The 27,132-nt window shown below is 53.9% G+C and overlaps 1 protein-coding gene across 26 annotated transcripts in view; it reads left to right on the top strand.

Moving 5' to 3' along the window:
* DYSF (dysferlin) overlaps positions 1-27,132 on the top strand; it is a 233,977-nt gene that overhangs the window by 138,052 nt on the left and 68,793 nt on the right. For 15 of the 26 annotated variants that reach the window (XM_016948754.4, XM_016948752.4, XM_016948753.4 and 12 more), the window contains 8 exons: positions 7,412-7,593; positions 9,550-9,690; positions 10,347-10,376; positions 11,631-11,660; positions 20,075-20,176; positions 20,295-20,456; positions 21,471-21,636; positions 22,164-22,240. In XM_016948754.4, coding sequence (XP_016804243.1) covers positions 7,412-7,593; positions 9,550-9,690; positions 10,347-10,376; positions 11,631-11,660; positions 20,075-20,176; positions 20,295-20,456; positions 21,471-21,636; positions 22,164-22,240 — 890 coding nt within the window. Of the gene's footprint in view, positions 1-7,411; positions 7,594-9,549; positions 9,691-10,346; positions 10,377-11,630; positions 11,661-17,396; positions 17,439-20,074; positions 20,177-20,294; positions 20,457-21,470; positions 21,637-22,163; positions 22,241-27,132 lie in introns of all 26 variants that reach the window. The other 11 variants (XM_054677948.2, XM_054677947.2, XM_063789730.1 and 8 more) reach the window with 3 other exon arrangements.

The following is a 27,132-nucleotide window of genomic DNA, read 5'->3' as shown; positions in this document are numbered from 1 at the left end:
GTCCACGTTGCCCATGCCTGGCCTTTGCACTCAGTGCGCTCTCTGTCTAGAACACATTTGCTCCCTATTTCTAACCAGCAAACTCCTAGTTATCCTTCAAGACCCAGCCCAGATGCCCTCTGACTTCCCCAAGCCAAGCTGTTTGCTCCTTCCCTCAGCACTTGGCCAGTGCCTTACCAGCACCTCCCTCAGAGGCCTTCCCCTCTGCACAGATCAACAGTGGTCTATCTCTGCCATCTCCTTCCTGCTCTGACCATGAGCTCCCCCAGGAAATGGTCTCGTCTTACTTTGAACCTGCAGCACTTGATGGCTAAAGAACAAACACTTGCTGAGTGCTCACTATGTGCCCAGGCGTTTTGCTGACACTATTTCATGTAACCCTTACAATTGCCCTGTGAAGTAGGTGGTCAACATCCCCATTTTATAGGTGAAGAGACAGATACTCGGATAGGTTAACTAAATGCTTGCATTAAAATAGCTACCAAGTGACAGAGCTTGGAAGGGAACCCAAGGCTATCACTGTCTGAGTGCCTGCTGTTTGGTTGAGTAGAACTGAGTTCCATGGGAGTGACTTCCTGGTCACAGCATGGCTCTGCAGCTGATGGCCATCTGCCAGCTTCCTTGCTGGTCCACTCTCCTCTGCGATGTGGGGTCCGGTCTGTGTCCTTCTCTCCAGCAGCTGTGGCCCTCAGTGGCCCATCCTCCAGCTCTGTGCAGCCAGGTGCGGGGTGGATGAGGAAGTTCTACCCCGTTTTGCTTTGGGGCCAGGGTCCTGAGAGCTCCCTCTGCAAGTGTATATAGCAGCAACCCACCAGAATTGACAGGCCCAGGCCAGATAGGCATCTGCAGTGGCTAACTTGTCCTGGGAAACTTGTCCAGGAGTCTGACGATTAGAACTTACTCTGAGAAAAAGGACATGGACGAGTTTATAGCCTTGCTTCCTCTCCCTTCCCGGAAGGGCGTGAGAGGTGAGGGTGCCGGGAGCCGGTTTGTGAGAGGGGGATGGCCAGGGGGGGCCCAGGCAGAAGCCCCCTTGTCCTCTGTGGGCCCTGCGGGCCGAGCACCCTGCAGAGAGGGGAGGGAACTCCTCCAAGGGCCCAGCACTGGGAGCCTATGTTCCCCTCTGGAGACGGCATTGGTAGGGCAGTGGCACTGGTCTGCGGAGACGTCACACTTTCCATCCTGGCCCCACCCCCTCCCCCAAATAAACATCCCTTGAGCTTTGAGGGCACTGCCCAGGGCTTCCTCAGAGGCCACTGGCTTCTGAATGAAAGGCCCGATTGAGCAGCTGCTGGAAAGGAAAACAGCAGCCAACATGGGTGAACCTATAAAACCCAGAGTGTTTATTTTCACTCCCAAACCCTAAACCAAAGCAATTTCTCCCCTGGAACTGACCCTGGGGCGGCTGGCGGCCGGAGGCTGTGCACGGCCACCGGCTGGCATTTCTCTGAGGAAACTCATGTGTGAATCCGGAATGTCTGGGGCCAGGGGAGGGCCTGGCACAGTGTCTGTCACTGGTGCAGCTTCCAGCTGCCTGCTGGGTGTCTGGGGCAGAGAGGGCCCTCCTCGAACCACTCTCCCAGTGCCTCTGACCTGTGGCTCTCTGGGCCTTTCCCCGGGGGCTCCTACAGCCCTCTGCTGTGCTCTTTGCTTCTCTCTATATGGTGGGTCTCGGGGCTGCCCGGACATTGGGGCCATGGCCACTCCTTCTCCCTGGTCGAATATTTGAGGAGATAGGCAGGGGTTGCCCAGAAAACACTTGTTGAATAATATTGAACTTGGGAGAGGGAGGCTGTCCTAGAGATATTGCCATCCAGACGGCCTGAGGGTTGCACCTTAGGTGGGGTTTGAGTGTATGGCTGGGATATCAATTCTGTGGACCAGTGGAAGGGCATCTGTGGTATGTGCTTGTGTGTTTATTAATGTGTGTGCCCTGTGCAGCAATTAGTCATAAAAAACAGAAAGTGATACTTAATTCAGTGACTTCTTTTTTTTTTTTTTTTGAGACAGAGTTTCGTTCTTGTTGCCTAGGCTGGAGTGCAATGGCACTATCTTGGCTCACTGCAACCTCCGCCTCCCAGGTTCAAGTGATTCTCCAGCCTCAGCCTCCCAAGTAGCTGGGATTACAGGCACCCACCACCATGCCCGGCTAATTTTTTGTATTAGTAGAGATGGGATTTCCCCTTGTTGGCCAGGCTGGTCTTGAACTCCTGATCTCAGGCGATTCACCCGCCTTGGCCTCCCGGAGTGCTGGGATTACAGGCGTGAGCCACTGTGCCCGGCCAGTTCAATGACTTCTTTTTGTTGTTGGGGTGGGGTTGCCACTGCTTTGTGAACATCTGTTGTATGTACTGGGTTTGCTTTGAAATGAAAGGCTATGACTTGAGAGGACTTAGAACACGTCACCAACACCACACCTAGCTCCGTCCTGCCCACCCCTTTGGTGTGGAGTGGGTAGCATTGCTTCCCTGAACGGTAGCCTGAGCTGAGTTACTCTTCATTGTAGATTGGTGTTTCTCACAGGGAACCAGGGAAGAAGGTGTCAATTTGGCCCCCTCTGCCAGCTAAGAACTGCTGTTGTGGTTGGAGGGATCATAAGCTCTGCTTGTAGAGCTGCCCGCCCAGATGGAGGACCCTCAGGCAGCTCTATCATGAGGTCACCACGTTCCATTCCAAGGGATGACCCTCAGCTTAGGAGGGGCCCAGAAATCCCTCTTTGAGGCCCTGCCAGGTCACTGGGCTCAGGGGGTCCAACTTGGCTAACTGAGTCAATGAGGGATGGCTGATAGACCAGATGCCACGTCATTTATTAATTTACAGGGGTGAGTACCTCTCAAGAAAGTAGAAGGTCCTGTGCCCTCTTTGCTGGCCTTACAGCTCCAGGTAAGGTCACAGTGGTGGGCCAGGTAGGTGATCCTATGGGATGGTCCTGCCAGACCAGGCTGCAGTGAGGTTTGATTAGCCAGAGCTGCCCACAGCTGGGGCCACATCTTGATGACCAGTGCCTTAGTTTCCCTCAGATTCAGACTCAGTCCTGGGTGGTGCTGGGGATTTCTTGCTTTTGGGTTTCCCAAGTCTGAACTCCAGTCTTCCTTCCCAACCCCTTTTTAAGCACAGCTTTTTGTTAAGGTTGGCTCTGGCTGGGGCAATCCACCAGACGAGCTTAAGGAGGTGTTTTCCAAAGTGCATTGGAGGCTTGTGAAATGCTCCACTTAAAAAGGGTTCCTGAGTAAGAGAGACTGGGAAACACTGCACGCTTCGAAATTTACAATGCACAGTGGCATATGAGAGGCTCTGAGGCGGCTGCAGGGAGGGAGGCTGTTTAATCTGTTTAAGCACTCATTAGCTCCCCAGAGAACCCACCACTCAAAGAACACATTTTGGGAAACACTGATCTACAGGATTCCGTCCAAATTGCTCAGCAGGAATCCAGGACCATTTGTGATCTGCCCCTCCTCCCCTCCTGCCTCCACTGTCCCCACTGCCCTGGTGCTCCCTTCATCCCCTCAGCCAGACCAATGGCTTGCTGATCCCCAAGTGCCTAAAGTCTTTGGTGTGTTTACCTTTGCCATGCTTGCGCCTGGAATGCCCCCTTTTCCTTGGTCTGCACGGCCTACCTTCTCATGCTTGAGGCCTGCTTTGGGAAGCCTGACTTGGTGCCAGCAGGCGACATCAGGCGCTCCTCACCCCTGCCCCTGTATACTCCACTATTAAGTAGCACATCACCTTGTATTATACCTGTTTAGGTTACAATTTCCAACCAGTAGTCACACTCTTAAAAGCCTGGATTATGTCTCATTCATCTTCCTATTCCTAGCACTGTGCTAACCTCCCACAGGATAGCCAATCAATAATTGTATAGTGAATGATGCATACAAATAACGCAAGAGTGAACGTCTTTGTACATACATCTAGCTTTTTGGTGAATCTGGATGACTCCCAGGAATATGGGAAAAGGGTATAAATGGTTTTATGTTTTTCAGGGCATAGTGCCCAATTGCTTTTCTGAAGGGTTGCTGAATTGCTTCCAGCAATAAAGGAGAGTACCTATTTCATCAACTCTTTGCCCATACTGGCTTTTTATAATTTTGAACAATTTTTCTTAATTTTATAGGAAAAATATTGCTGGAGTCTAGTTTTAATTTGCGTTGTCTTGATTATTGGCAGGCGATCCCACCCTCTCTGAAGGGCCCTTTCCTATGAGGTGGCATGGTGGAAGGAGCACTGGACTAGGAGTCAGGGGGTCTAGTACATACGATCATGGCCGAGCGACTTGGTCTTCCTGGGGAAAGCTCCCTTTTAGGAAAACTGGGGTGATACTTCCCACTCTGTCCCCGACCCTGGTGGTCTGAGTGGTTGGTGGGAAGGCCGAGGAGGAAAGCTTAGTGTATTGTGAACCCAGAAGGTCCTCCCCGGAGCTCCAGGAAGGTTGGAGCAGCAGGGCTCAGCCCGAACAGCCTGGTACAGGGCTCTGGATCCAGCTAAGGAATCGTCTGCCTGGGGCCTGGTGATAGGTCCCTGACTCCCTTGTGGTGATGCAGTGAGGTAGAATCCTTGTGTGCTCATGGCTGGATCCTCCCTGGGGCAGCCGTGGTCCTCAGAGCTGCAATCCAAAGTGCTTGCCTCAGCTAGGGCACGCTGCGCACTGCATATGGCTTGTGGGTGTGGCCCTGGGGAGAGCCCTATGCTGTGATGCACACGCAAAACCCAGCCCCTCACCTTCCCCTCCACCGCTTTTTGGGAATCTGCCTCTCCCTCCTCTTAGCTTTCCTGGAAGAGGGATTTGTCTGTGAGTGTGTCTGGCTGTCCTTCATCTGACCACCTTGCTCTAGCAACACCCCAACTCCCCTTTTTCCTTTTTTTTTTTTGAGGAGTGGGGTCCCGTGCAGGGAGAGGCCAGGCCCCTGCACACAGTAGCCCAGTGTCTGAGGCCCCAGGCCTCCAGGCCTGCTCTTTACAATGCCTTTGTTGTGTGTTTTTTCCTCCCATGGGCGGGTGGGGCACGTGTGTAGGTCTGGGTGATTTTTGTTTGAAAGCCACCCCCTCCCCGTTCTCCCCCCAGCGCTGAGCTCATTGCCTGGGCTGATGGGGCTGCTGGAAGGAGTCAGCCTGCTCGGGGGCCAGCGTGGGGGGTGCTGCCAACACCAATACAGCGTGCACAGCCGCTACAATGTGCAATTGTGATCTTTGTGTAAACGCGGTCGGTCTGGGGCCCGCATGCTTATAAAAATAAAGCGTAGGGAAGCACAGGGCGGGGCGGGAACAAAAGGGGCTTTTTCGCTGGCTCTCTAATATGGTTTTATTTATCGGAATGCGCCCTCCTTTCCTTACTGGAACCTGAAGAGGTTCTCTGCCGAGCTTGGAGCTGATGGTATCACAGCCAGACGGTTTCATTAAATGCACAGATGCCTCTGGGCCCTGCCAGGGGCAGGACGGAAAGGGCTCAGGGCCGGCCCTGCCAGGTCCAGTGCATGGAAAGGGGAGCCCCATGCCAGGGAGGCTCCCACCAGGTGGGGGTGGGCAGTTCTCTCTGGCTCCTTCCCCTGCCAAGGGCCTCCCATTGCCCTCTTCTGTTCCACAGAATCAGGCTCAAAACCATTTTCCTGCAGGAAGTCCTCCATGATTTGTGCCTGATGGCTGTCAGGCTGATCCCAGGCTGGTGGCTGCCTTCTATTAACCAGACCCAGCATTGCTCAGCCAGTGGGTGGCCATGGCTGAGTCCGCCCCTTAACTTAGATACCTCCTGCTCTTAAAATCAGCTCTTTAGGCAACAGGCACAACCTTGGACCCTGCTCTCTCCATCCCTTGATGGGTTTCCTGCCATTGCCCACCCCAACCTTCCCACCTATTTCCTGGTCACTCCTTGCCAGCCCCTTTCTCTGCCACCTGTGCAGTGGCCATGGTGTCCCATTTGGTCTTCTTGTGGCCAGGGAGCCTGTCTTGCTCTTCTCCCCTTTGTGCGGAAGCCCTCTCTCCCCATCCCAGCCCCTGGGTTTTGTTTGAACCTGCATCCTTCTGAGGCCAGCGACACAGAGGCCATTACCTCTGAGGCCACTGAGGCCCTCTTGAGGTCACAAGGGGAGTGAATGGCAGTGCTAGGGCTGGACTGTGGGGCTCAGAGGGCACAGGCCATTGCAGGATGGAGTAGGGTGCCAAGGGTATTGAGTGCATGGTTAGGCACTGGGTTCAGCCCTCAAGGTGACATCCCATTAGGAGAAGCTGAAGGGAGTCCCCTCCTCCAAGCCCTGTGTTCCTCTCCCAAGTTATATGCACTCAGACCCTCTTCTGCATTGGTTTCCAAAATGTGGTCCCAGAAGGCAGCATGAGCATCACTTTTAGGAACTTGTTAGAAATGCACATTCTCCGGCCCACCCCGGCCCTGCTGAATCCGAGTCTCTGGGGGCAGCACCCAGCAGCCTGAATGAACCTTCCAGATGATTCTGCAGCATGCTCACATTTGAGAACCACTGCCCTAGAGTCTGCTCTAGTGACACCAACTTGCCTCTGGGACAAGGTAGAGGGAATGAGTTGTGGCTGGGTCCCAGGGTGGCGTGGCCAAGGCTGGCAGGCTGGAAAGGAGTTTGGGGGTAGCAGGGAGCTGCGGGGGCCTTTGGGTTTCTCGCACACCCCTACTGCTAAATAGCTGCTGAGTCTGTGCACTTCCCTTTAGCACCCCACACCCATCTAAGCCACCATTGTTCCTCCCTGGACCACTGCAGTGACCTCAGAACTGGTCTCCCTAGACCTCATGCTCCCTCCAGTCTGTTCTCCATGTGGCAGCCAGAGTGAGCTTGCTGAAACGCAGACCTAGCCACGTCAGTCTGGTGGCATCCCAGAGCTCACAGACACCAGCAGCTCTGCTCTGCTTCCCCTTCCTCAAGGAAGCCAGATCCCTCCCTAACACATTTCACTGCATTTTATGTCTATTCTTCAAGGCTCTGACCCAAATTGTAATTTTACATTAGCTTGTGTAGATATTTTATATTTAGTTCAAATTGTATTCTCAGCCCCTAGCACCTAGCCCCTAGCCTGGCATAAAGAAAGCACTCATTAAATGCTTGCTGGATGAATGAATGAATAGATGAATATACCATACAGGCACTCACTTCCCCCAGCTGGACCCTGCTTCCAGCAGCCACAGCTCAGGAAGCGGCACAAAAGGGGATGCTCTCTGGATCTTGTGCCCATTTGCCAGGACCCAGGCTCCATGTCCCCGCCGTGGCCTCCAGCTGGCCTCATGGTGGGGCTAGGAGAGCCCCATAGGGAAGATGCATCCCAGCATGAATGTTGTTGCTCCAGAGTGGCAGCCACAACCCTGCTCCAGCTTTGTGGCCCCACATGGCTCTGGAGCAGACATCTCTCAGGGTCCCTGCTGTGTCCTGTCTCCCCTCCCCCTCTCCGGCCCATGCAGATCCCTATGCCATCGTCTCCTTCCTGCACCAGAGCCAGAAGACGGTGGTGGTGAAGAACACCCTTAACCCCACCTGGGACCAGACGCTTATCTTCTACGAGATCGAGATCTTTGGCGAGCCGGCCACAGTTGCTGAGCAACCGCCCAGCATTGTGGTGGAGCTGTACGACCATGACACTTATGTGAGTCTGCCCAGCTCCTGCCTCGTCCCCTCACAGGGAGGGACCGTGTGCAAAGGTGGGGTCTCCAGGGACTCGTGGCTGCCCAGCCAGATGGGTGCTCTCCTAACTCCACGGGCCCTAGAACAATTAAAACTATTTTAGAGTCATTAAAAATGGATTGCTAGCACAGATGCCATTCCCACAGCAGACATTGCTCATCAGTGGAAGGGAACATATCCCGAAAAGGCGCTTGGTTGTGGGTCAGGGGCTTGGGTTTTCTCTGCCTCTGCCTCGCCTGTGTGATCCCAGGCCAGTCCCTTCTTCTCATCGAGGAGCTGCGTGGAATCCTTAAATGTACATCAAACACTTACGTTACTGGCTGAGTGGCCCTTCACTTGGGGTTCCTTGTTTAGGTGGGAGCCCAGACACCCACACAGTGGAGAATCCTCCATGTGAGAGCACGGGTCCCCGAGTGCCTCTCAGCTCTGTGCCACAGGCAGGGCCTCTTACCACAACTGTCCCACAGGACCTCCTGTGGTGACAGGCGAGCTCTCGGGCTGTGCTGTCCAAAAAGGGAGCCTCTAGCTGCACGAGGCTGCCCAGCACTGGAAATGGGACTGGTGCAGCTGAGAAATGAAATTGTAAATTTTATTTCATTTTAACGAAGTAAAATTAAAATTTAAATAGCTGCAGGTGGCTGGTGCTCCTGTATTGGACAGAGCAGCTCTAGGAGGCTCCCAGGAGGGAGAGAGTGCTATGGGCTGGAATGTCAGGAAAGCCTTTGGGAAAGACCCAGGCCCTGGAGGAAATGTGGGGTTGGGGTGTCAGTGCGAGGCAGAGGCCTGGAAGGAGGAGAAGGGAGTATGAGGCCAGGGGAGCAGGACAGTGCTGACGTCAGGGCAGCATTTTCCGAAGAGGAGGCTGGATGCTGCCGGAAGAGATCCACTGGGCGCAAGGTAAAGAGGCCTGGCCTGTGCTGGAGGTGGCGGTGGGATGAAAGGGGAGGGGCTGGGTTTGGAAGACATTGTCAGTAAGAGCTGCCCTGACCAGACGTCAGGTTCCCTGGGTGGGTGTGGTGAACAGGGGTGGGGGAAGGTGCTGCTGTCTATATGCCTCACCACATGGCGGGGGCAGCTGGCCATGGCTAAGCTGGCCTGGGCTGGGGATGCAACGTTGGGGTGCTTGGAAGGAAAAGCTGGTACCATGGGAAGGAATGAGCAACTGGAGGAAGAGTCCATGTGGGACTGTTTGGAGAAGGGCACAGGCCCTGGCACCTTCGGAGCAGGAGGGAGGCAGGCGGCAGGGCTGGCACTTCTCAGGGGGACTCGGCAGGACTGAGTGCAAGTGCAGAACAGGGCGGGAGGGCAGCGGTATGAGCTGCAGGCTGCCAGAGCCCTGAGGGGGCTTGCCCCTGCATCCAGTGTGACGGATCTGTCTTCTGGGCGGCAGGGAGTTAAGGAAAGTGCCTGAAGAAAAGGCACCTTCCTTGATGAAAACATCATTTTGTCCAGGCTCATTTAATTTGATGAACGTGATCACAGTTTCCCCAGTTGCAAAGTGAGGGGGAATTTAAGGGTGAAATGAGCAGGAGATACAGAAGTCCCTGGAACTGCAAAAACCTGTACTGCTGAGCGCATTAGAGAAATGCCAGGAAGCCGTCTCTCTGGTCTCCAATAGTCTTAGCGCTGATTAAATTATAGCAGGGCAAACACTAGTTGGACAGTGTTTAACTGTCCAGAGGGACTTCCCAACCATGATGGGAATTCAAACCTAGTGACAGTCACCACAGGCTGCTCACAGCTTGTTTTGTCCTTGAGTCCTACTAAGGAGAGCAGAATTCACCATTCTGTGGGAGGGGGTGCCCTTACTACTGAGGCCCTTTCTAGTTCAGAAGGCACATGTAGACCTGATCTCTCTGAGGCTCCCTAGAGCCCTGGGTAAGGGATGCTGATTCTTGTCTCTCTACGCTTGGTCTAGGGTGCAGACGAGTTTATGGGTCGCTGCATCTGTCAACCGAGTCTGGAACGGATGCCCCGGCTGGCCTGGTTCCCACTGACGAGGGGCAGCCAGCCATCGGGGGAGCTGCTGGCCTCTTTTGAGCTCATCCAGAGAGAGAAGGTGAGGCTGGTCTGTATCCAGATCCAGGAGGCCCAGGCAGGAGTGGGGTGGGGGCCAACCCTCTGTGGGAGCCTGGAACACCTCCTCTGAAGCCAGGCCTCCTGCTGAGACCCATTTTCTGAACCCTAAGTCAGGACACCATCTAACATCGGAATAGAATTTGGGGATCAGGAATGTCTGAGTCCTCTGGTCACTGGTTTTTATCTTCCTTGGGTCATCTCCTGACGTGGTTTCTGGGAGGAGGACCTCTGTGGTCTGATTAAGGGAGCCTTAATTGCCACAATGTGAGGGACTCCAGGGACAGGCAAGGGCAGGATCCCCGTTGCATTGCTGGCTTCACCATGACCTAGCCTCATGGCCCTGGGCCAGCCACTCCCCTGCTGTAAAATGAGAGGTTTGGGTTGGAGCTGTACCTTCAAACTTCCTCTTAGTATGATGTGAACCCCAATATGTAGACTGAATAGGAGTAGGGCTGCTCTGGGTGAAGTGTCTGGAGGAATGGGCACAGTGCCAGCCTAGCATCCCTTCTACCCTCAAGGAATAGAGGCTGCAAACCATGGACTGTCTGATCACTGACATAGTCCATGAGTGTCATGAGGGTGATGGGGGCCTTAGGTGACAAGCACATGACCAGAGCTCTCTTTTCTTCACTCCAGCCGGCCATCCACCATATTCCTGGTTTTGAGGTAAGTCTTGCTCTGACCTTTCCTTCTTCAAACTGATTGCCGGTCTCCCTGTGTTTGGCATCTCTCTGGGTTAGGAAGGGTGGTCAGGCATGAGCACGATGCTGCCTCAAGCCCCCGGGGAAGCTCTTTCAAGCAGAGGAGGGCCCGGGCTGGAGGGAGCTCAAAGTCTCTGCCAAGCTCAGGCCTTTGCTGCCCTTCTCTGAGAAGTCCAAGAACCACAGGATCTCAGATGGAAGGATCCTCATAATTGTCCAGCCCAGTGGCTTTCAGCTGGCTGAGCATTAGAATCTCCGGGACAGCACTGCCCAGGGAATCTTAATGCACATCCAGGACTGAGAATCACTGACTTAGCCCCAGGGTTCTGAAAGTGTGGCCCATTCTTGAGTGCTACTTCAAGCCCACTGAAGCAATTCTGAGGGCAGCCCAGCAACCTCTGTATCAACTTGCCCTCCAGGGCCTTCTCACACATGCACGAGTTTCAGAAGCTCTGATTCAGACCACATTTCCCACTGAATTGTTCTTACCAAGACCTCATTTTCTTTCCTCTTCCTGGACGGGGACTTCATTCCCTTACTGCTGCTCTCCTTCCTTCTTCTGGAGGTCTTGGTAGAAAATGTTGAGCTTTGACTGGTACCCAGGTGCACTGGATGCATTCCCTGATTCCATGCCAAGTTCAGCTGCTCTATGAGAAGTAGTCATCTGGGCTGTGTTTGGACACCTCCATTGTCCTTCACAAGGCAGCCCACACAATTTTTAAAGAGTTCTTGGGAGGCCCTCCCTTCATGCAAGCCCTCCTTCACCAGCCCTGCCCCTCCAGCTCTCCCTCCCTGTCCTAAGCTCCTGCTCTCAGTGCTGCCCGCTCCTGGGGGTTCTAGGTTGGTTCTCCTCAGCTTGCCAAGGCCACAGGCTCCCAGACCCCCAGGCCCTTCCCATCACCTGCTGTTCTTTTCTTTCCTTTTGTTGCTTCCAGAGATTCCTGGCATCCAGGCTTATGCTTTAGCCTTTCCCAGCGTCCCTCTGCACTGACATCCATCACACCTTCTTTCCCAGGGACCACTCTGGGGGCGTGGCTGGGAAGTGCATCATTCTTACCCTTGGTAGGAGGTGGTTTCTGTTGGCTCCTCTTAGTGCTGGCATCTGGCATGCTGACTTCTGGCCCCGCCTAGTGCTCCTTGATACTAATAGAGAACTTTTTCCCCTTCCAACACCTCTCACCATCTCCTGGATGTGCCACATCCCATGGCTGTGGGCCAGGTGCAGGAGACATCAAGGATCCTGGATGAGGTGAGCTGGGCATGGTGGTTGGGGTGGGTGGGCCGAGGTAGAGGGAAGGTGAAGCCAGCCTTCAAGCACACACCTGGAGCCTTCCAGGTTCCTGGTGCCCAGCAGGCACCTGTCACATGGAGACCTGTCTGGATTTTATTCCCCATGCTGTGTGTGGATTCAGGGCTGCCCAGAGTGTGTCCTGGGGGTGATCCTGGTCTAAGAAGGCTTGCTGTCCTGCTGGGAGGCCAGATTTCACCCAGACAACATGAATAGCAATACAGATTCTTAAATGATTAAGTACCAGGTGGCACATTTTGAAGAATAAATTGTTTGGAAGGGTCCAGAATAGTCAAGGAAGACTTTCTGGTGGAGGTGGCATTAGTCAAATGTCTTTATGCCCATCAGCACTTAGGAAGAAAGTGAGAAACATGGCTTTGGCTCAAAAGGCCAAGGACCAGTTTGGGTCCTGGCTGGTTTGGGGGATGGGGCGAGCTGGGGACCTCCTAGGGACTGGAAGAAGTTTAGAGTTTGCGTTTAGATAAAGCAAGGCTGCATCCTTTGCCATGGGAGGAGAGATGCACGTTCCCTATGGCCTCCTGTGCATCTGTGGGTGGATTGTCCTGAGCCAGGCCAGAGGGTGGGTGGCAGAGACCTGGGTGGAGAGACAGGAAGGAGAGCCCTGGTCAGATGAGGCGTTGGGAAAAGGGCAGCCACTTCCTGCCATTAGGGAATCCCCAGACTGACAGCGGACACTATTTGACATTTTCAGTGCAATTTGGACTTGAAGTGCAGAGTCAGGATGTGGGATCCACAGGCCCCGCACCCCTTACCTCACTTCCTTTTGCTCCCAGACCGAGGTGGGGTCCGCCAAGTGAGCTCGCTGTAATTGCGCCTGACAGGCGGCCTCCTGCTTCTGGCTGCAGTTGCAAAAGACTGCCGATTTGGAAAGGGAGGTGGAGTCCTGTCCAGGGAAGCAGCACGGAGCCCTCTCTGTTGATTGAGTGCACTTTGTGGCCAAAAACCCACAGCCTGCTCTGAAGAAGACCCAGCCCAGGGATGAGTTATTTAAAAAAAAGTTAAAATCCTTAATAACTGGATTCGTAATATATAACAGTGAAGGCTCAGATTCCGAGGGCAGGGATCTGGCTGCAGTCTCGTCAGAAAGCAAATCAAAACTGCAGCTCATGGGCCAGAGCCCGAAGAGCACCGAGTGCCCCCTGCAGGGCCAAGCAGGCTGCAGGCTGAGGGTGGGTGTGGGTCAGCAGGGCCAGGGGAGAGCAAGTCCTAGGAGTGTGCTAGGCACAGGGCTGGGCCAGGCCAGCAGGTTCAAAGGGTCCAAGGAGGACCTATCCCAGTGAGATGAATGATCTGCTGGTCCAGGGACCAGCCCCAGAAGATGACCTTGTGACCTCCCTCAGTCCCAGGGGACAGCCCTGGGACCCCTAGCTCAGCCCACGTCCTTCTCACTTGAAGGCTAAGCCTGATGCCAAGATGCTGAGTCCTCTTCGCTTTAAGAAGCCCTAGGGCTGGGTGGTCCTTCTGTTGCCGCAGCAGGGTTTTTCTGTCTTCTTTGCTGTGACCAAGCTCCTGCCTTGTATCTCCCATCTGGCTGCTCCCAGGCTCCTGGCCCGATCCCTGTGAAGAGTGCTCAAGCCTTCCTGGAGGGCTGGGAGCCTCCTCCTGAGCCTCTGGCCATGGGAGCCCATGAGAGTCAGGGGGCAGTGAGGGAAGATGGGTGTGTTGGGGAGCTGTCTGGCTGCAGGAGGTGTGGGTTTGAGAGACTAGCTAGGAGGCTCTTGAGCCAGTTGAGATAGGGGCCTGGACTGGAGACAGGCCAGTAGGAACGGATGGGGCAAGTGACTCTGAAGGATGGTTTAAGGATATCCTCTCTTGTGGGAAGTGCCTTTCAGCTAGCACAGCCAGGTGTGGAGATTTCCAAGCCACAGTGCCTGTGAATGAGATGAAGTACTGTCTGCCCTTGTCGAAGGCTCCCAGAGCAGGACAGTGAGGGTAACTTCCCGGAAGAAGTGCCACTGAGCTAGCTTTTGAAGTTGGGATTGGTAGAAAATGTGGGGAGGTGGCCCAGGCAGCAGTGTCTTGGGCTGGGGGCATGTCACCTCCTGGATGTGGCCTGTTGGACAACAAACTTCCCCTCTCCCAGGCTTTATGCCCATCTGGGACACCTCTCTCTGCGGCTCTTGGTCAGGAAGTGAGGCTGTTGCATGGTGTGTCTGAGGCTTTGATGATGTCCGGGAGATCTGGGTCCTCGCAGACAGAGCAGATGGAGGGAAGTGTTTCCTTTTCGCTCTCCGGTCTGCATTTTCTTTGTCTTTCCCTCTCTTCCTGAGTCTCTTCCCACTCTCCTTTCGTGTTTCACTCTTCCTGTTTGCTCCTTGGCCCCAGCTTCCTCCTTCTCCCCGCCTCTTCTGAGCCCTCTGTCTCGTTTCTTTTCCTTTTTGTCTGGAGAACAAAGGCAGTCCTTGCTGCCAAGGGGAATGAGTTCAAAGAAACTGCAATTTTAGATTTCCTGAGAACTGGAGAATGTGTGCATGCACGTGTGAGCGTGTGCGAGTGTGTACACTCTCGAGGGCACACACATGCACGCACACACAGCAGCAGAGGTGATGGGGTCCCTGAATGCCCAGGGCCCCCTAGGATACAGAACATGTGTAGAAGAAGACCCATGGGGCTTGTGATCCTGACCATTTCGGGGAGGTGGGGAGGGGAGGGGGTGTGGTTTAGAGAATTACCCTTGCTTCTGCTGCTGCTCTCCTGCTGGGGCAGGGGATGCCCTGGTGGGAGGGATCGTATGCTTTGTGGCTGATTTTACTGCCAGTTCAGGGGTGGGGGCCACCGGATACCACTCCATCCACCCATCCAGGCTGCAGGGTATATGGCTTTTACTCTAAGATGTACCCGGGGTACTCTTCTGTACCCCCAAATCCACTGGAAGGAAAAATTTGGTGTTTTGCAATCAGGAAAATAAAGCCAGTGGTCCCCCATCCCCCATTCCTCCCCCAAGGCCTTAATTTAAAACACTGTTTTTCCTGGGAAGTGTAATTAGAGCAACATGTTGTTCCTAACGAGCTGGGTGGGGCAGGCAGACAATGGAGCCCTCCCAGCCTGCCTGGCTGCCCCCTGCCTGGAGCTCCCCGAGGAACCAGGATGTGACTGCAGCGTCTTCTGTCCCCTGCTGGGTGAGGTGAGGGTCCATAGGCTACTGGTGACCCGGCTGATGCAGGAGGCTTGCCAACACTTCCCTTGCCCTGGGAGCGACTCCTGTCTAACATGGTGGCCCCTAGACTGGGCTGGGGGAGCCCCTTTCATGGCTCAGGGCCTTGGTTCTTCATGGTAAACTGTCCAGCGGGACTGATAGACTGAAGTGGGCTTGAGGATGGCTTCAGCTCTGGTAGGGGAGAGAGCTTCACTTGTTCTTGGGGTCTTCGTGGTCTGGGCTGGCTTGATCAACACTCTGCACACCTGTAGAACCCATCTCTGCAGCCGCCCCTGGTCTGCCCTGCATTTGAGGGGAGCAAGACGGGAGCTGGTCAAATGTGGCTTCCTCTGATTAGGCTTATCAGAGTCCCCCATCACCCATAGGACAGTGAATCAGGATGTTCTGGTGGCACTTTCAGTTCACCCCATCTGCCCAGCAGTGCTGAGAGGCTTCCCAGTTGCAGTGAGGGTCGCAGCACCCTCACTGAGAATTACTGTCCTGGAGGGGGGGTGCTGTACCCCTCAAGTGGGCTGGACCAGAAAAAAAGTTGAAAACCAGGCTCAAGAGCTGGCAGAGACCTCAGGACTCCTGCCTGGGAGATGATCAGAGATCCCTTAGGACCATAGGAATGGGGTATGTGGGGAAAGGGTCATGTAGACGGGGTTAAGAGAGTCAGAGTCAGGTTATAAGACGTTTCTGGAGCGTCTTGGGGAGATTTTCTAGAGACCTTGAATTAGGCCCTAAAAATGGGTTAGATTCAGTTGGCAGTAAAGAAAGCCCATTGAACCAGAGGGAGTAATGAGCAGGCCTGGGGAGGACCCAGGGTCAGGCTGGAGCAGGCACGGGAAGGAGGACAGTGTGTGTTGGATTCATTCCTTTATCCTCCCATCCACCCACTCTTCTGTCTTCACCCTCCCTCTTCCCCTTCAGTTATCCATTCATAATCATTTATTTATTGGACGGGGGAATTCAGCTATGGTCCCTGTGTACAGAATTGCTGGTTTAACCAAGGACACAATCAAATGAACACGTGGATATAGCACGGGTGATGGATTGATGTGTCTTTCTATGGGAATAAGTGTAAGTTGCTATGGGAGCTATGGGGGTACTTAAGCTTGGGGCACCAGGAAAGATTTAAATGGACACCTGCTGTCTGAATAGGAAGTATAGAAGGAGTAGGGGTAGAAGTGCATTTCAGACAGAGGGACCACTGAGCTCCAAGCCTCAAAGCTAAAAGAGCATGGTGCCTCCTGCAAGCTGCTAGCATTCAGAAGGGCAGGGGTTGCGTGTGTCCCAGGAGGTGGTTCATCACTACTTGGGGTCATCAAGGGGAAATTTATCTCATGAGAGACATGCCCAGAGAAGGCAGCAGGAGCTGGAAGATTAGAGGTCTTGTGGAGGCTACTTTGAAGAGTCTGCACTTCATCCTGAGCAGATGGGAAGACATTGGAGGACTTGAAACAAAGAGTGACATTATTAGAAAGCCTGCCTTGGCTGCAGATTGTAGCACGCGTGGGCTGTTGGGAGAGGGTGTCAAAACCAAGTGAAAGGGGGATGCTGGTGAATCCAGGCAAGAGAGGGTGGTGGCTTGCACTGAGCAAAGGAGATGGGTGGGCGGGCGTGAGAGATGTTCAGGAGACAGGATCACCAGTGTTTGGTGATCAGTCAGGCAGGGCGATGAGGGGCAGGAGGAGCCAAGGGTGGCGTGGGAGCTTTTGGCTTGGTTGTCTAGATGGTGGGGTCAGACTTGAAGAGAGCAGGTTCTGAGGGGGAAGATGAAGAATCCAGTTTTGGACAAGTTCAGTGTGAGAGGCCAGTAGGACACATTAATGAACTAAGCAGTAAGATATTGGGGCTTAGCAGAGATGTTTGGGAGCAGAAAGTCTAGGAGAGGGCTAAGGAGCAGATCAGGGCTTGGTGGAGGAAGATGGGAAGGCTGCAGAGGAGGCTCAGCAAACAGGGTGGGGGCCAGCAGTGTGGATCCAGAGAGACTGTTTGGGAAGGAGATGAGGTTAGCTGGCCAGATGCTGCTGAGGGGGTGAGAGAGGGAAAAGCCCACGAGTGTCCTTCGGGTAGGGGACTCTGGAGACAAATTTCCGGGGAGGGGTGCTGAGGGCAGAAGCAGGGTGCACTGGGCAGCGGGTGGTGTGGACATGAGGGAGGAGAGGTAGTGGATGGAGACAGGATTAGAGAGAGGAGAGGAGGGAGCCTGCAGAGAGGAGGGCGCGGGTGGATTTGGGAGATGGGGATGTCTTTAAATTGGGAAGGAGCAGATCCAGGAGATAGTGTGAAAAATTGGGGAGGAGCATTTGGACGCATGGTCATAGGGGGAGCCACAGAGGCAGGCAACCCTGGGAGGTGGCAGGAAATGGCAGGGAAGAAGCATGTCCTGGGACCCCTGGGGACAGCACGGTGGACAGAGATGGCCTTGGGATGCATGCTGTGGCCTCATGCTGAGGAAGCTGCCTGGACACACCTCTAACCACTGTCTCTGCCTGTCTCTTCCTTCTGCCTCCGCTGGGCCGGACGCTCCGCAGCTGTGTGCTCCTGCCTTCTTCCTGCAGGGCCTTCTCCAAACGGTACTGGAGCTTAACCTTCTCCAGGTTCTTGTTCCCCTGTCCTCAGCAAGCAGGCTCCTGAAGATGCGGAGCCTGGTCCCCAGCCTTTAGAGAGGAATGTCATCACCACGGAGCTCGAGGGAGCCCCGAGGGAGAGACAGACCGAGGAAACAAGGGATAAAGTGGATACTGCCCAGCGTTTGGGGGCCTAGAGAGAAAATATTCTGGGAGGAATGTATTCATGAGTTTTCCTTAGTGATTTTAAGAGAACAAGTGTATGAGAAAGATTGGTCTTTCTGCCACTCCACTCAGGGGATCCTGGGGCTGTTCCCTCCCTGATGGTTTTTTTTTTTTTGGTCCCTCTTTGTCTTGGGTTTTTGGCTCTGGGTCCATATTGGGTTGGGCACTAGCCATAAGGGGCCATGAACAGACCACAAGCAGGCATTCAAGTGCAACCCTGTCTTTAAAGAGGACACCCTGCTGTGCTGCCACCTGCAGCTGGTGGCCTTGGAGTGCCTAGGGAGGACATCAAACTGGGGGTCCCCATAGCAGCCAGGTCACTGCAGAAGCTGTGTAGGCCCTGCCTCCATCCTCCAAGGGCACCTTTCATGTGGACTGTGACATGCATAGCAGCCCCTGGAGCTGTGCACTGCAGCAGCCCTGTCCATCACCCCTGCTTATCAGACGGTCAGGAATGCAGGTGCTTCCTGCATCATGTCACCTGCATTGTGGGTCTGGAGGAAAATGATAAGTTTTTTTGCTTTATGCCCTGGTGACTTAGAGATAGTAATAAAGCCAGTGTTGCCCTGAAAGATGCTTCTAATGGCTCAGCTCTCTTGAAGTCACCCTGGGGAGATCAACACCAACACCAATGGCAAAAACAATGGTACTAACAACAATTCTAGTAATAGTTATAGTCACAGCCATTTACTAAGCGCCTCCTGTGTGCCAGGCGCTCTTCAGATTTGTTCTCTCATTTAATTCTCAGAGCAGCTTATCTCAGATCTTCATCTGAGAATACTGAGTCACTGAAGTTGAGTAATCTGCCCAAGGTCTAATGGCGAGGAGGTGGCAGAGCTGGAACTAGAGTTGAGGTCTGATTCTAGGACTAAGCTTCCAACTGCTGTAGGTTGGGGGAAACATGGTGTCATCAGGGTGTCGCTGCACAGGAGTGTGGCTTGGGTTGGCTGTGAAGTGACTCATGGAGGTGGGGGGAAGCTGATATCTTTCTCTGCTTTGGCTGCTCCCACCATCTATGGCAGAGCGTCTGTATGGATGTACCATCCTCGCAGAAGGAACCCAACAGAAGTCACTTGGAGAATGAATCCAATGATTTCATTGTTTAATAAATGAGATTACATGAGGCAAGCTCTGTAAAGTGTCTATCACAGTCCTTTTAATTATAGTTAACATTTCCTGAGTGTCAGGCCCTCCACGTATGGATGTGCAGGTTGGGCACTGCACAAGGACACTGTGTCTAAGGGGCTGCATTTCTAGCACAGACACCATATACTTGTATTTATTATAACAATTTCCCAATAGGTGGCAGTAAAGTGTCTTGTTCTAATAAACTCAGAAAATATGATAACTTTCTGACATGGAAGTAAAGAGTCTTAAGCACATCTTTCTCTAATCGTCACAAAGACACCACATGGGCTAATAGTCCTGTTGAAGGTTTACGTGAAGCTCTAAATGTTATACAGGTATTAACTTCCTCAACCCTCACCCTAACCTTTAGAGGTTGACAACTTTTGCTAACCATTTTATAGATGAAAACATTCAGCTATAGGAGGTGAAATAATTTATTTAACATCATACATAGTGGAGTTAGGACTCACACCTGTGTTCCTAACTGCTGTTATTGGTGGTTAACTATCTAAGGCAGTACCTGCCTCCCTTGCCCCACCTTGCTTCCTCATGTAGTTCTTTGTGATCATTGAGGATTCCTGCCCAACTCTTTCTGGCAAACTCTTAGTAGCCAGAATTGACACACACTTGCCCGTCTCTGTAGTGGAGAGAGACCCTCCCCAGCAGTGTGCTTTGGTGCTCTGGGGAGCCCCTTCTCCCATTGGTCAGTTGTTCTCCTCTTTCTGGCTCACATTGCAAGTATTCTGTCCTCACAGGGGACAGGTGTGAGAGGTGGGGGTTTGGGGCTGGAAGGTGTCTAGGGGTGGGGAAGAAATACCAGGACAGATGATAACCCGGAAGGGTCTGAGCCAGGAGGCAGGAGAACCAGGCTGGTGGGCAGGCACATGGTCCTCTCTGGGACTGAGAGGGGCTGAAGTGGATCTGCCAGGATGGAATAGGCAGTGTGTGCATGCATATGCTGTGTGCTTATCAGGGAGGGGCAGACCCGGAGCAGCTCAGGGGGCATCAGAGCCTGCATTATGGGAGGAGGGGTGACGGGATTCAGTTGAAACAAGGTGACCTGAACCCTGGATGAAGGTGCTTGAACTGTGATCCTGGAGAAGATGATGCCTGGCCGAAACTGACCTAGCTTTTTCGTTTCTGCCTCCCTGTTTGTCCACATCTGTCTTTCCTTCTCTGTTTCTCCCTGCACTTGGCATTTCTTTCTGTCCTATCTGTCCTTCTCTCTTGTCTTTTTGCCTTGGTCTTCCTTCCACCTTTGTCTCCATTCTACCTGCTGTCCACTGCAGTCTGAGGACACAGACCTGCCCTACCCACCACCCCAGAGGGAGGCCAACATCTACATGGTTCCTCAGAACATCAAGCCAGCGCTCCAGCGTACCGCCATTGAGGTGAGCCGTCCGGGCCTGGGCGTGGGGGCTGGGAGCAGCCTGCCCTTCCCCTTCCTGGCCCCAGCCTTTCCTGGGGCCCGGGGCCTTCTGAGCCACTCTTCTCATTCTGTGTGCTTAGATCCTGGCATGGGGCCTGCGGAACATGAAGAGTTACCAGCTGGCCAACATCTCCTCCCCCAGCCTCGTGGTAGAGTGTCGGGGCCAGACGGTGCAGTCCTGTGTCATCAGGAACCTCCGGAAGAACCCCAACTTTGACATCTGCACCCTCTTCATGGAAGTGGTGAGCCCCACCTCCCTACTGTCCCCTTCCAGAGTCCTGGGGCTAGAAGTTCTACATGTCCCCGAGCAGCCTGGGGCTTGTGCTCCAATTCCCTGCGGGATCCAGGGTAGGACCCCTCACTTTCCTGTGAACATGGGGAGAAATGCTCATACCCTCCTCACTGGAAGGGTTCAGGCCTCTGAGTAGGACAAACGGGGCCAACCTGCTCCTCCTATACCCAAATCCTAGATCAGCGAAAGTCCCAAGGAGACATCCCCTGGCTGTTGTCCCTCTGGGACAGGTTTCAGTCCCCTGGAGCGCCCTTGGGGACCTGCTAGGGCTTGGCTTTCCAGGATTCCTCCAAACCTTTTCTGACCATGTCCTCCCCCAGCCTGGGCCCCCTCAAAGGAGCTCACCCCCACAGCCCTCAGGCCCTCCAGTCCTCTCCAGCTCCCTGGGATGCCTAGACCTAGTGGCCAGAGTAAGGCAGGTCTGAGGAAAAGAAAATGGTTTGCAAGATGAAAGCGCTGTAGAAATTCCAGGCCCAGTGGCTGTCAACAGAAGCCTCCTCTTGGCCGAGCCAAAGCCGCCCCTGAAGGAGAGCATATAAATTATTTCAAGTTGTGTTCAAAGTGCTTTTGGGGTGTGTGGGGGGAAGAATCTGGGTCTGTAAGCCAACTCTTGAGTATCCACTTGGGGGGACTGTCTGTAAGAAATGTTGAGTCCCGGGCCAACTCCCCTCGCCCGCTCCCCAGCCAGTGAGGGAGCGCAGCCTCGTTTCCACTTCAGGCTGAACGGGATGCATTTGGAAGGTAAAGCTGTGGGGGGAAAGCCGGCCTCTGCATGCAGCATTCAAGGGGCCGACAGAAAAGGTGTGTGGCTTCGCTCGACTGCCCAGCTCTGGGCCAGCCACCATTTTGGATTTCTGGCTGTGGGGATTATCTGCGGTTTATAGTCGTTTTCTGCTCTTTGGGCTTGACCTGGAGACTTCCCAGAGGGGGATTCAGGCCAGTGCGTTCTTCCTCCTCCACCCAGATGCTGCCCAGGGAGGAGCTCTACTGCCCCCCCATCACCGTCAAGGTCATCGATAACCGCCAGTTTGGCCGCCGGCCTGTGGTGGGCCAGTGTACCATCCGCTCCCTGGAGAGCTTCCTGTGTGACCCCTACTCGGCGGAGAGTCCATCCCCACAGGGTGGCCCAGGTAGGGGAAGGGGAGATGATGGGCAGGTCAGGGAAGGGGGAGCCTCAGGGCCAAGCTACCCTTCCTAGTTGAGATGCATCCTGAAACCCTTCTCTTATGGAGACCTGATTGAGAAGTGGTTTCTGCTCTGCTAGACCACAGGGTGGAGACCTTCCTTAGGGCAGAGCCTAGCTCTGGGTGAGGGGCACCAGGAGCAGGTGACTGATACCCGTTGGAGCTGAGGGGTGAGGGCTGAAAGTGGGCCCAGGGGGAGGGAGAGAGAGGGCAGGGAGACAATGATGCGGGGAGGGAGGAAAGAAATGTGAGGAGAAGAAGACAGAAGTGGGAGACAGAGCATGTGAAGGAGGATGGGAGAGATGGAGATGAGAGAGGGACTTATTGGGAAGTAGGAAGAGAGAGATACCGACTGAGAAATGTGGAGAGACTGCAGGGTCTTGTCTTGGTCCCTTGGTTGAGCCCTGGGGCTGGTGAGGGGCGAGCCTTTTGAGAGAGCCCCTCTCAGGCCTGGATGGCTCCCTCCCCTGCAGACGATGTGAGCCTACTCAGTCCTGGGGAAGACGTGCTCATCGACATTGATGACAAGGAGCCCCTCATCCCCATCCAGGTAGGATGGGCATCCTCCAGGGAGGCCTGGGTCACCTTTCCCCTCCATTCCTCATCAATTCCCACCCCTTCTCCCCTACCCTTCATTATCACACAGCCTCTATACACATCCCCTTCTGGGCTCCAGCGGTTGGACACTGTCCAGTAGAGAGACCCAGATGGGAGCTTTCAGTCTGGCTGAGGGGGGTGGGGTGTGCTCATCTGGGCAAGACTCAATCCCTTTTCTTGGATGCATATGTGAAAAATAGCCCATCTACCCTGGGGGCCATGGTGAGGGCTTTCTCCTGGAGATCACCAGAAAATCAGGGTGAGGAGCAAAGGAGAGAAGGATGACAGGGGAGGGAGTGAGTGGGCCATCTCTGGGGTCCTCCAGCCCCATCTCCCTATCTGGGACAGGCCCCTTCTTAGGGGGAAGGTTGTTCTGTGGGCTTGTGCTTGGTGGCTCCTTGGAGACAGCTTAGAAAGAAGAGGCTGTGTCCAAGCCAAGAGTCCATCTCGCCCCATTCCTCCATCTGCAGGGAAAAGGAGGAAGGAGGCAGGGAGGGGCCTTATTCTAAGGTCTCCAGCCCTGGGGGAGGTAGGAGTCTTCCTTTTGCTGCATACTCAGCAACTGAGGGCCAGCCTGTGATGCAGATGCCAATGCCACAGAGCATGGCAGGAGGTCTGTGGCACCTTGTGCTGAGGGGCAGCGCTCCCCCAACTGTGGGCCATGGAGTGGCTCTGGATTCTGTAGGGTTGAGCCCATCTGGTCCTTCCCACAGTAGACATGGAGAAAGGTCTCACTGTGAGCACCAGCCTTGAACTCACCATCTGTTCCAGGTTGTCACCCTCCTCTCTGGGCTTTGCAAGATACTGGTCATACCCCTGGCACCCCGGGGCTCCCAGAACTTCTGGGCCACCCAGAGGCAGAGCCTCCAGGCCTGTATAGACAACACCTGTGTCCTCGGGCCTTGCTGCATCTGTAGTTTCACTGATGCTAAAAGTCCTCAGAAGCCCTGCGTTCCATCTCTCCAGCCTCTGTGGCTCTCCAGGGTTCTGCCCTGCCAGCCTTTCTGCTGGGAAGACCTCCTGCCCCCTGTCCCTTGGCCAACTCTTGATCATTCTTTAAGACTTAACTTAGGCATGGTGGCTTCTTTGGGGGAGTCTTTCCTGGCTCCTCTTCTCCTGTGAGACTTGCCTATCTTTGGGTCACTGTGCTGCTCTAGGGCCTGCTGTCTCTGTCAATGTTAGCATATTCCCCAGGCTAAGCTCAGGGGAGCAACTGCGGCTCCTTCCTCTTTGTATTCTCAATGCTCAGCACAAGGCCTCGCTTAGCGGAGGTGTTAATGAAAGTCTGTCTGTCTTGGCAAGTGGGTAGATGGGTGCATGGGTTGATGGATGGATGGACGAATTTTCTGGCTACTGTCTGTATGGATCTGAGGAGGAATCTCTCTCTTGGCTGGGGAAACCCAAATGGAAATTTCAGATGTCCCTATGTGAAATTTAGCTAAACTCAGTGCTAGTGCCTCTGGGCTGCTTGGGTGTTTATAGCTGAATTAGGCAGATAATTTGCCCCAAACTCTGGCTGCCTGCTCCTGGCTCCTGTTTCCCGGCTGCTCCATGGGCCTGTCTGAGATTGTGCAGGGAAGTGCAGGGCCTGCCCAGCAGGATTTCCGTTCTGTGTGTGCTGCCCTCAAAATGTCTACACACTCAGATGGGGAGGGACTATTTTAGGTCCTGCTGGCCACAAGCACAGCCAGAGGCAGACGATGAGGAGGCCCAGCCTGGCCATCCTCCCGGCGTTGACATGAGGGAACTGGGGCTGGGGTCTGAGCCAGAGCTGGGCCTGTGCTGTTTGTGGGAGCACACGGCCACTCTGGCTAGAGCTGCCGGCCAGACCAGCAGCACTGGTAGGAGCCGGGATGGGGCTCCTGGAGGTGTACCCACCTGGGGAGGGGCTGGGCCTCCCCTGGCCTGGGACAGGGGAGGAGGAGGAAATGACACTGATTTGCTCTGATGGGGGAGGCTTGGACCTTGCCCTCATGGAGCTCCCTGTCTGATGAAAGAGACAAAACTCTGTTCTCAAAAGCCTCAAACCCAGGGAGACCAGTTCTGTTCTGCAGGGAGCCCTGGCCCTCTGGGGAAGCCCCTTTTCTGGTATCTGAGTTTGTTCCATGTTTTTCTCTGAGATCTATTGCTCTGATTTGGCTGATCCAGGAAATCTTTCACTCACTCACCTCTCCTCCCTGTCCCTGGCACTCTGGAGGACAGGCGCTCCAAGGCCAACCCAGGAGGCAGCTGACCCTGGGTGCAGTTCCAATGGTTTGCTAGATAACTATGGCTGGGCTTTCTTCCTCTCCCTCCTTCCCCAATGCAGATAGCATGAAGGGCCCTGGCTTCTGGGGACAAGAGGGACGAGAGGTCTGGCAGAATTTGGATTTTGGCTGGCTTCTGTCTGCCCCACCGGTGTTTCTCGGCAGCCTGTTCCATCCTCACAGTTGATGCAGCCCTGGCTGGTGCTGGATGTGTTCACTGTGTCCTGGCTGTGGTCCTAGGACCCCTCCTAGCTCAAACCTGCTCTTGCCAGAGTTACCCTTCCATCTTGGTCCCTTCCTGTCTCTTTCCTCCATGACACCTTCTCTCTGCTCCCAAAGCCTTCTTACCAGCATCTGCCTAGGTCCTGGGATGAGCTGGCCACACATTTAGAACATGTCACCGGAGACCCTTGCCTGATGTTCAGGCCATGGGCTGGCACTCACCACGGAGCATTTCTTAGGTTTCTAGAAATGTTTTGGTTTGTGTCGAGAGTGGCCAATTCTGGAGGTGACTCAAAACGTGTATAAGGCAGGTCTGTGCTCAGCATCCCAGGGCTCGTAGATCAGTGTCTGTCTCTAGGGGTAAGGGTGGGGGGCCCTGTTTAGGGGGTGCCTGGCCTGTTTAAACTGTTCTCCATGGTGATGAGGATTGGGATGAGAAATACTCACACGGATTAACTCCACCACTTGTTCTTGGTCTGTGCAGCCATCCTATGTGTAGACTTTAGAGTGGCAGACTAGGGGTGGGGGTGTTGTGTGCACATGAGTGAGCATGACAGGTGGGGGGGTAGGAGCAGGTGTGTGCACGAGCTTCCATGGGTGCTGGCCAGAGGTGTGTCTAAGCTTGGTGGTGGCATTGCAGGAATTGTGGCCTTGACTTTGAACTTTCTGAGGGCAGGCCTGGGTGTGTCCTCACACAGGGAGAGCAGAAGTATCCTATTCCATCTAGTTCTCTGCTTTAGAAAACGATATATTCATTTTTTTCAGATAATAAAATGATACGTGTTCATTATATAAAATTTGGAAAATATAGAAAAATAATGAAAAAATAGGGTTTACCTCCAACCAAACACACAATTTGAATGCACTGCACCCAACATTTCATTGTCATTCTGTCCTCTTCTTTTTAGGTTTCTCTTTCTGTCTCTGATTCTGTCTCTGACTTCGTTTCTACCTTTAAAATAAAATTAAGGCCTTTGTTCACTGGTTGTTGTTTTTTTTTATTAAGGCAGTTCTTGGTGTTATGATTATGATTAGGGGAAGAAAAGCAGTGTTCAGGAACACACAGAGAGCCTGCCACCCCCTGTCCATTTCCTATAGAGGGTCTTGAAGCTCCAAATAGAGGCTGTGCCCCCAGAAATCGCACCTTTGAGGCACTGAGATGCCCCCAGAGCCAGCTGGGTATGGCAAGGGCGGCTCTTGCTTAGCATTCCGAGAGAGCACTCCTAGGTAGAGGGGCTCCTCTTCAAGTCCTCAGAGAAGGAGAATTTCGGGAGGTGGGAATATGTGAGTGTTGAAGAATTAGAGAAATAACTTTTAGGAAGTTCCGACTCTGGTCACAAAGAGACAAGGGATGAGGGGGTGTCCAGAAGATCTCAAATGAGTGATGTCAAAGTGAGGAGATGTTTCATTAACAAGGAGACCAAACTCTTGGAGTCTCCTGGCCCTGCAAGTTCACCATAGGCTAAGCAACCAGGGAAGCTTCTCCGGGGAGGCGGCCTCTGAGGCGGGTGGGTGAACAGGGGAGGACAGGGAGGCTTTCCTGGCAGGCAAAAGGGCTCGGGCAGAGGCTTGGAAGTGGGACTCTGTGTGTATGTTTTATGTGGCAAAGGGGTACGTGTGTGTATGTATGAGTGTATGTGGTAGAGGTGGTGTGTGTGTGTGTGGTAGAGGTGGTGTGTGTGTATGTGTGGCAGAGGTGATGTGTGTGGCAGAGGTGGTGTGTGTGTGGCAGAGGTGTGTGTGTGGTAGAGGTGGTGTGTGTGTGTGGTAGAGGTGGGGTGTGTGTGTGGTAGAGGTGGGGTGTGTGCGTGTGTGGTAGAGGTGGTGTGTGTGTGTGGTAGAGGTGTGTGTGTGGTAGAGGTGTGTGTGTGGTAGAGGTGTGTGTGTGGTAGAGGTGGGGTGTGTGTGTTTGTGTGGGGTAGAGTTGTGTGTGGTAAAGGTGGTGTGTGTGTGTGTGGTAGAGGTGGGGGGTGTGTGTGTGTGGTAGAGGTGGGGTGTGTGTGTGGTAGAGGTGTGTGTGTGGTAGAGGTGGGGTGTGTGTGTGTGGGGTAGAGTTGCGTGTGTGTGGTAGAGGTGGTGTGTGTGTGTGTGGTAGAGGTGGTGTGTATGTGTGTGGTAGAGGTAGGGTGTGTGTGGTAGAGGTGGAGTGTGTGTGTGTGGAGTAGAGGTGGTGTGTGTGTGTGGTAGAGGTGGGGTGTGTGTGTGTGTGGTAGAGGTGGGGTGTGTGTGTGGTAGAGGTGTGTGTGTGGTAGAGGTGGGGTGTGTGTGTGTGGGGTAGAGTTGTGTGTGTGTGGTAGAGGTGGTGTGTGTGTGTGTGGTAGAGGTGGTGTGTATGTGTGTGGTAGAGGTAGGGTGTGTGTGGTAGAGGTGGAGTGTG

The sequence above is a fragment of the Pan troglodytes genome, chromosome 12 (genome assembly GCF_028858775.2).
Source record: "Pan troglodytes isolate AG18354 chromosome 12, NHGRI_mPanTro3-v2.0_pri, whole genome shotgun sequence".
NCBI lineage: Eukaryota > Metazoa > Chordata > Mammalia > Primates > Hominidae > Pan > Pan troglodytes.
Note: the sequence above shows the minus strand (reverse complement) of the source record. Positions and strands in the feature narration are given on the sequence as shown.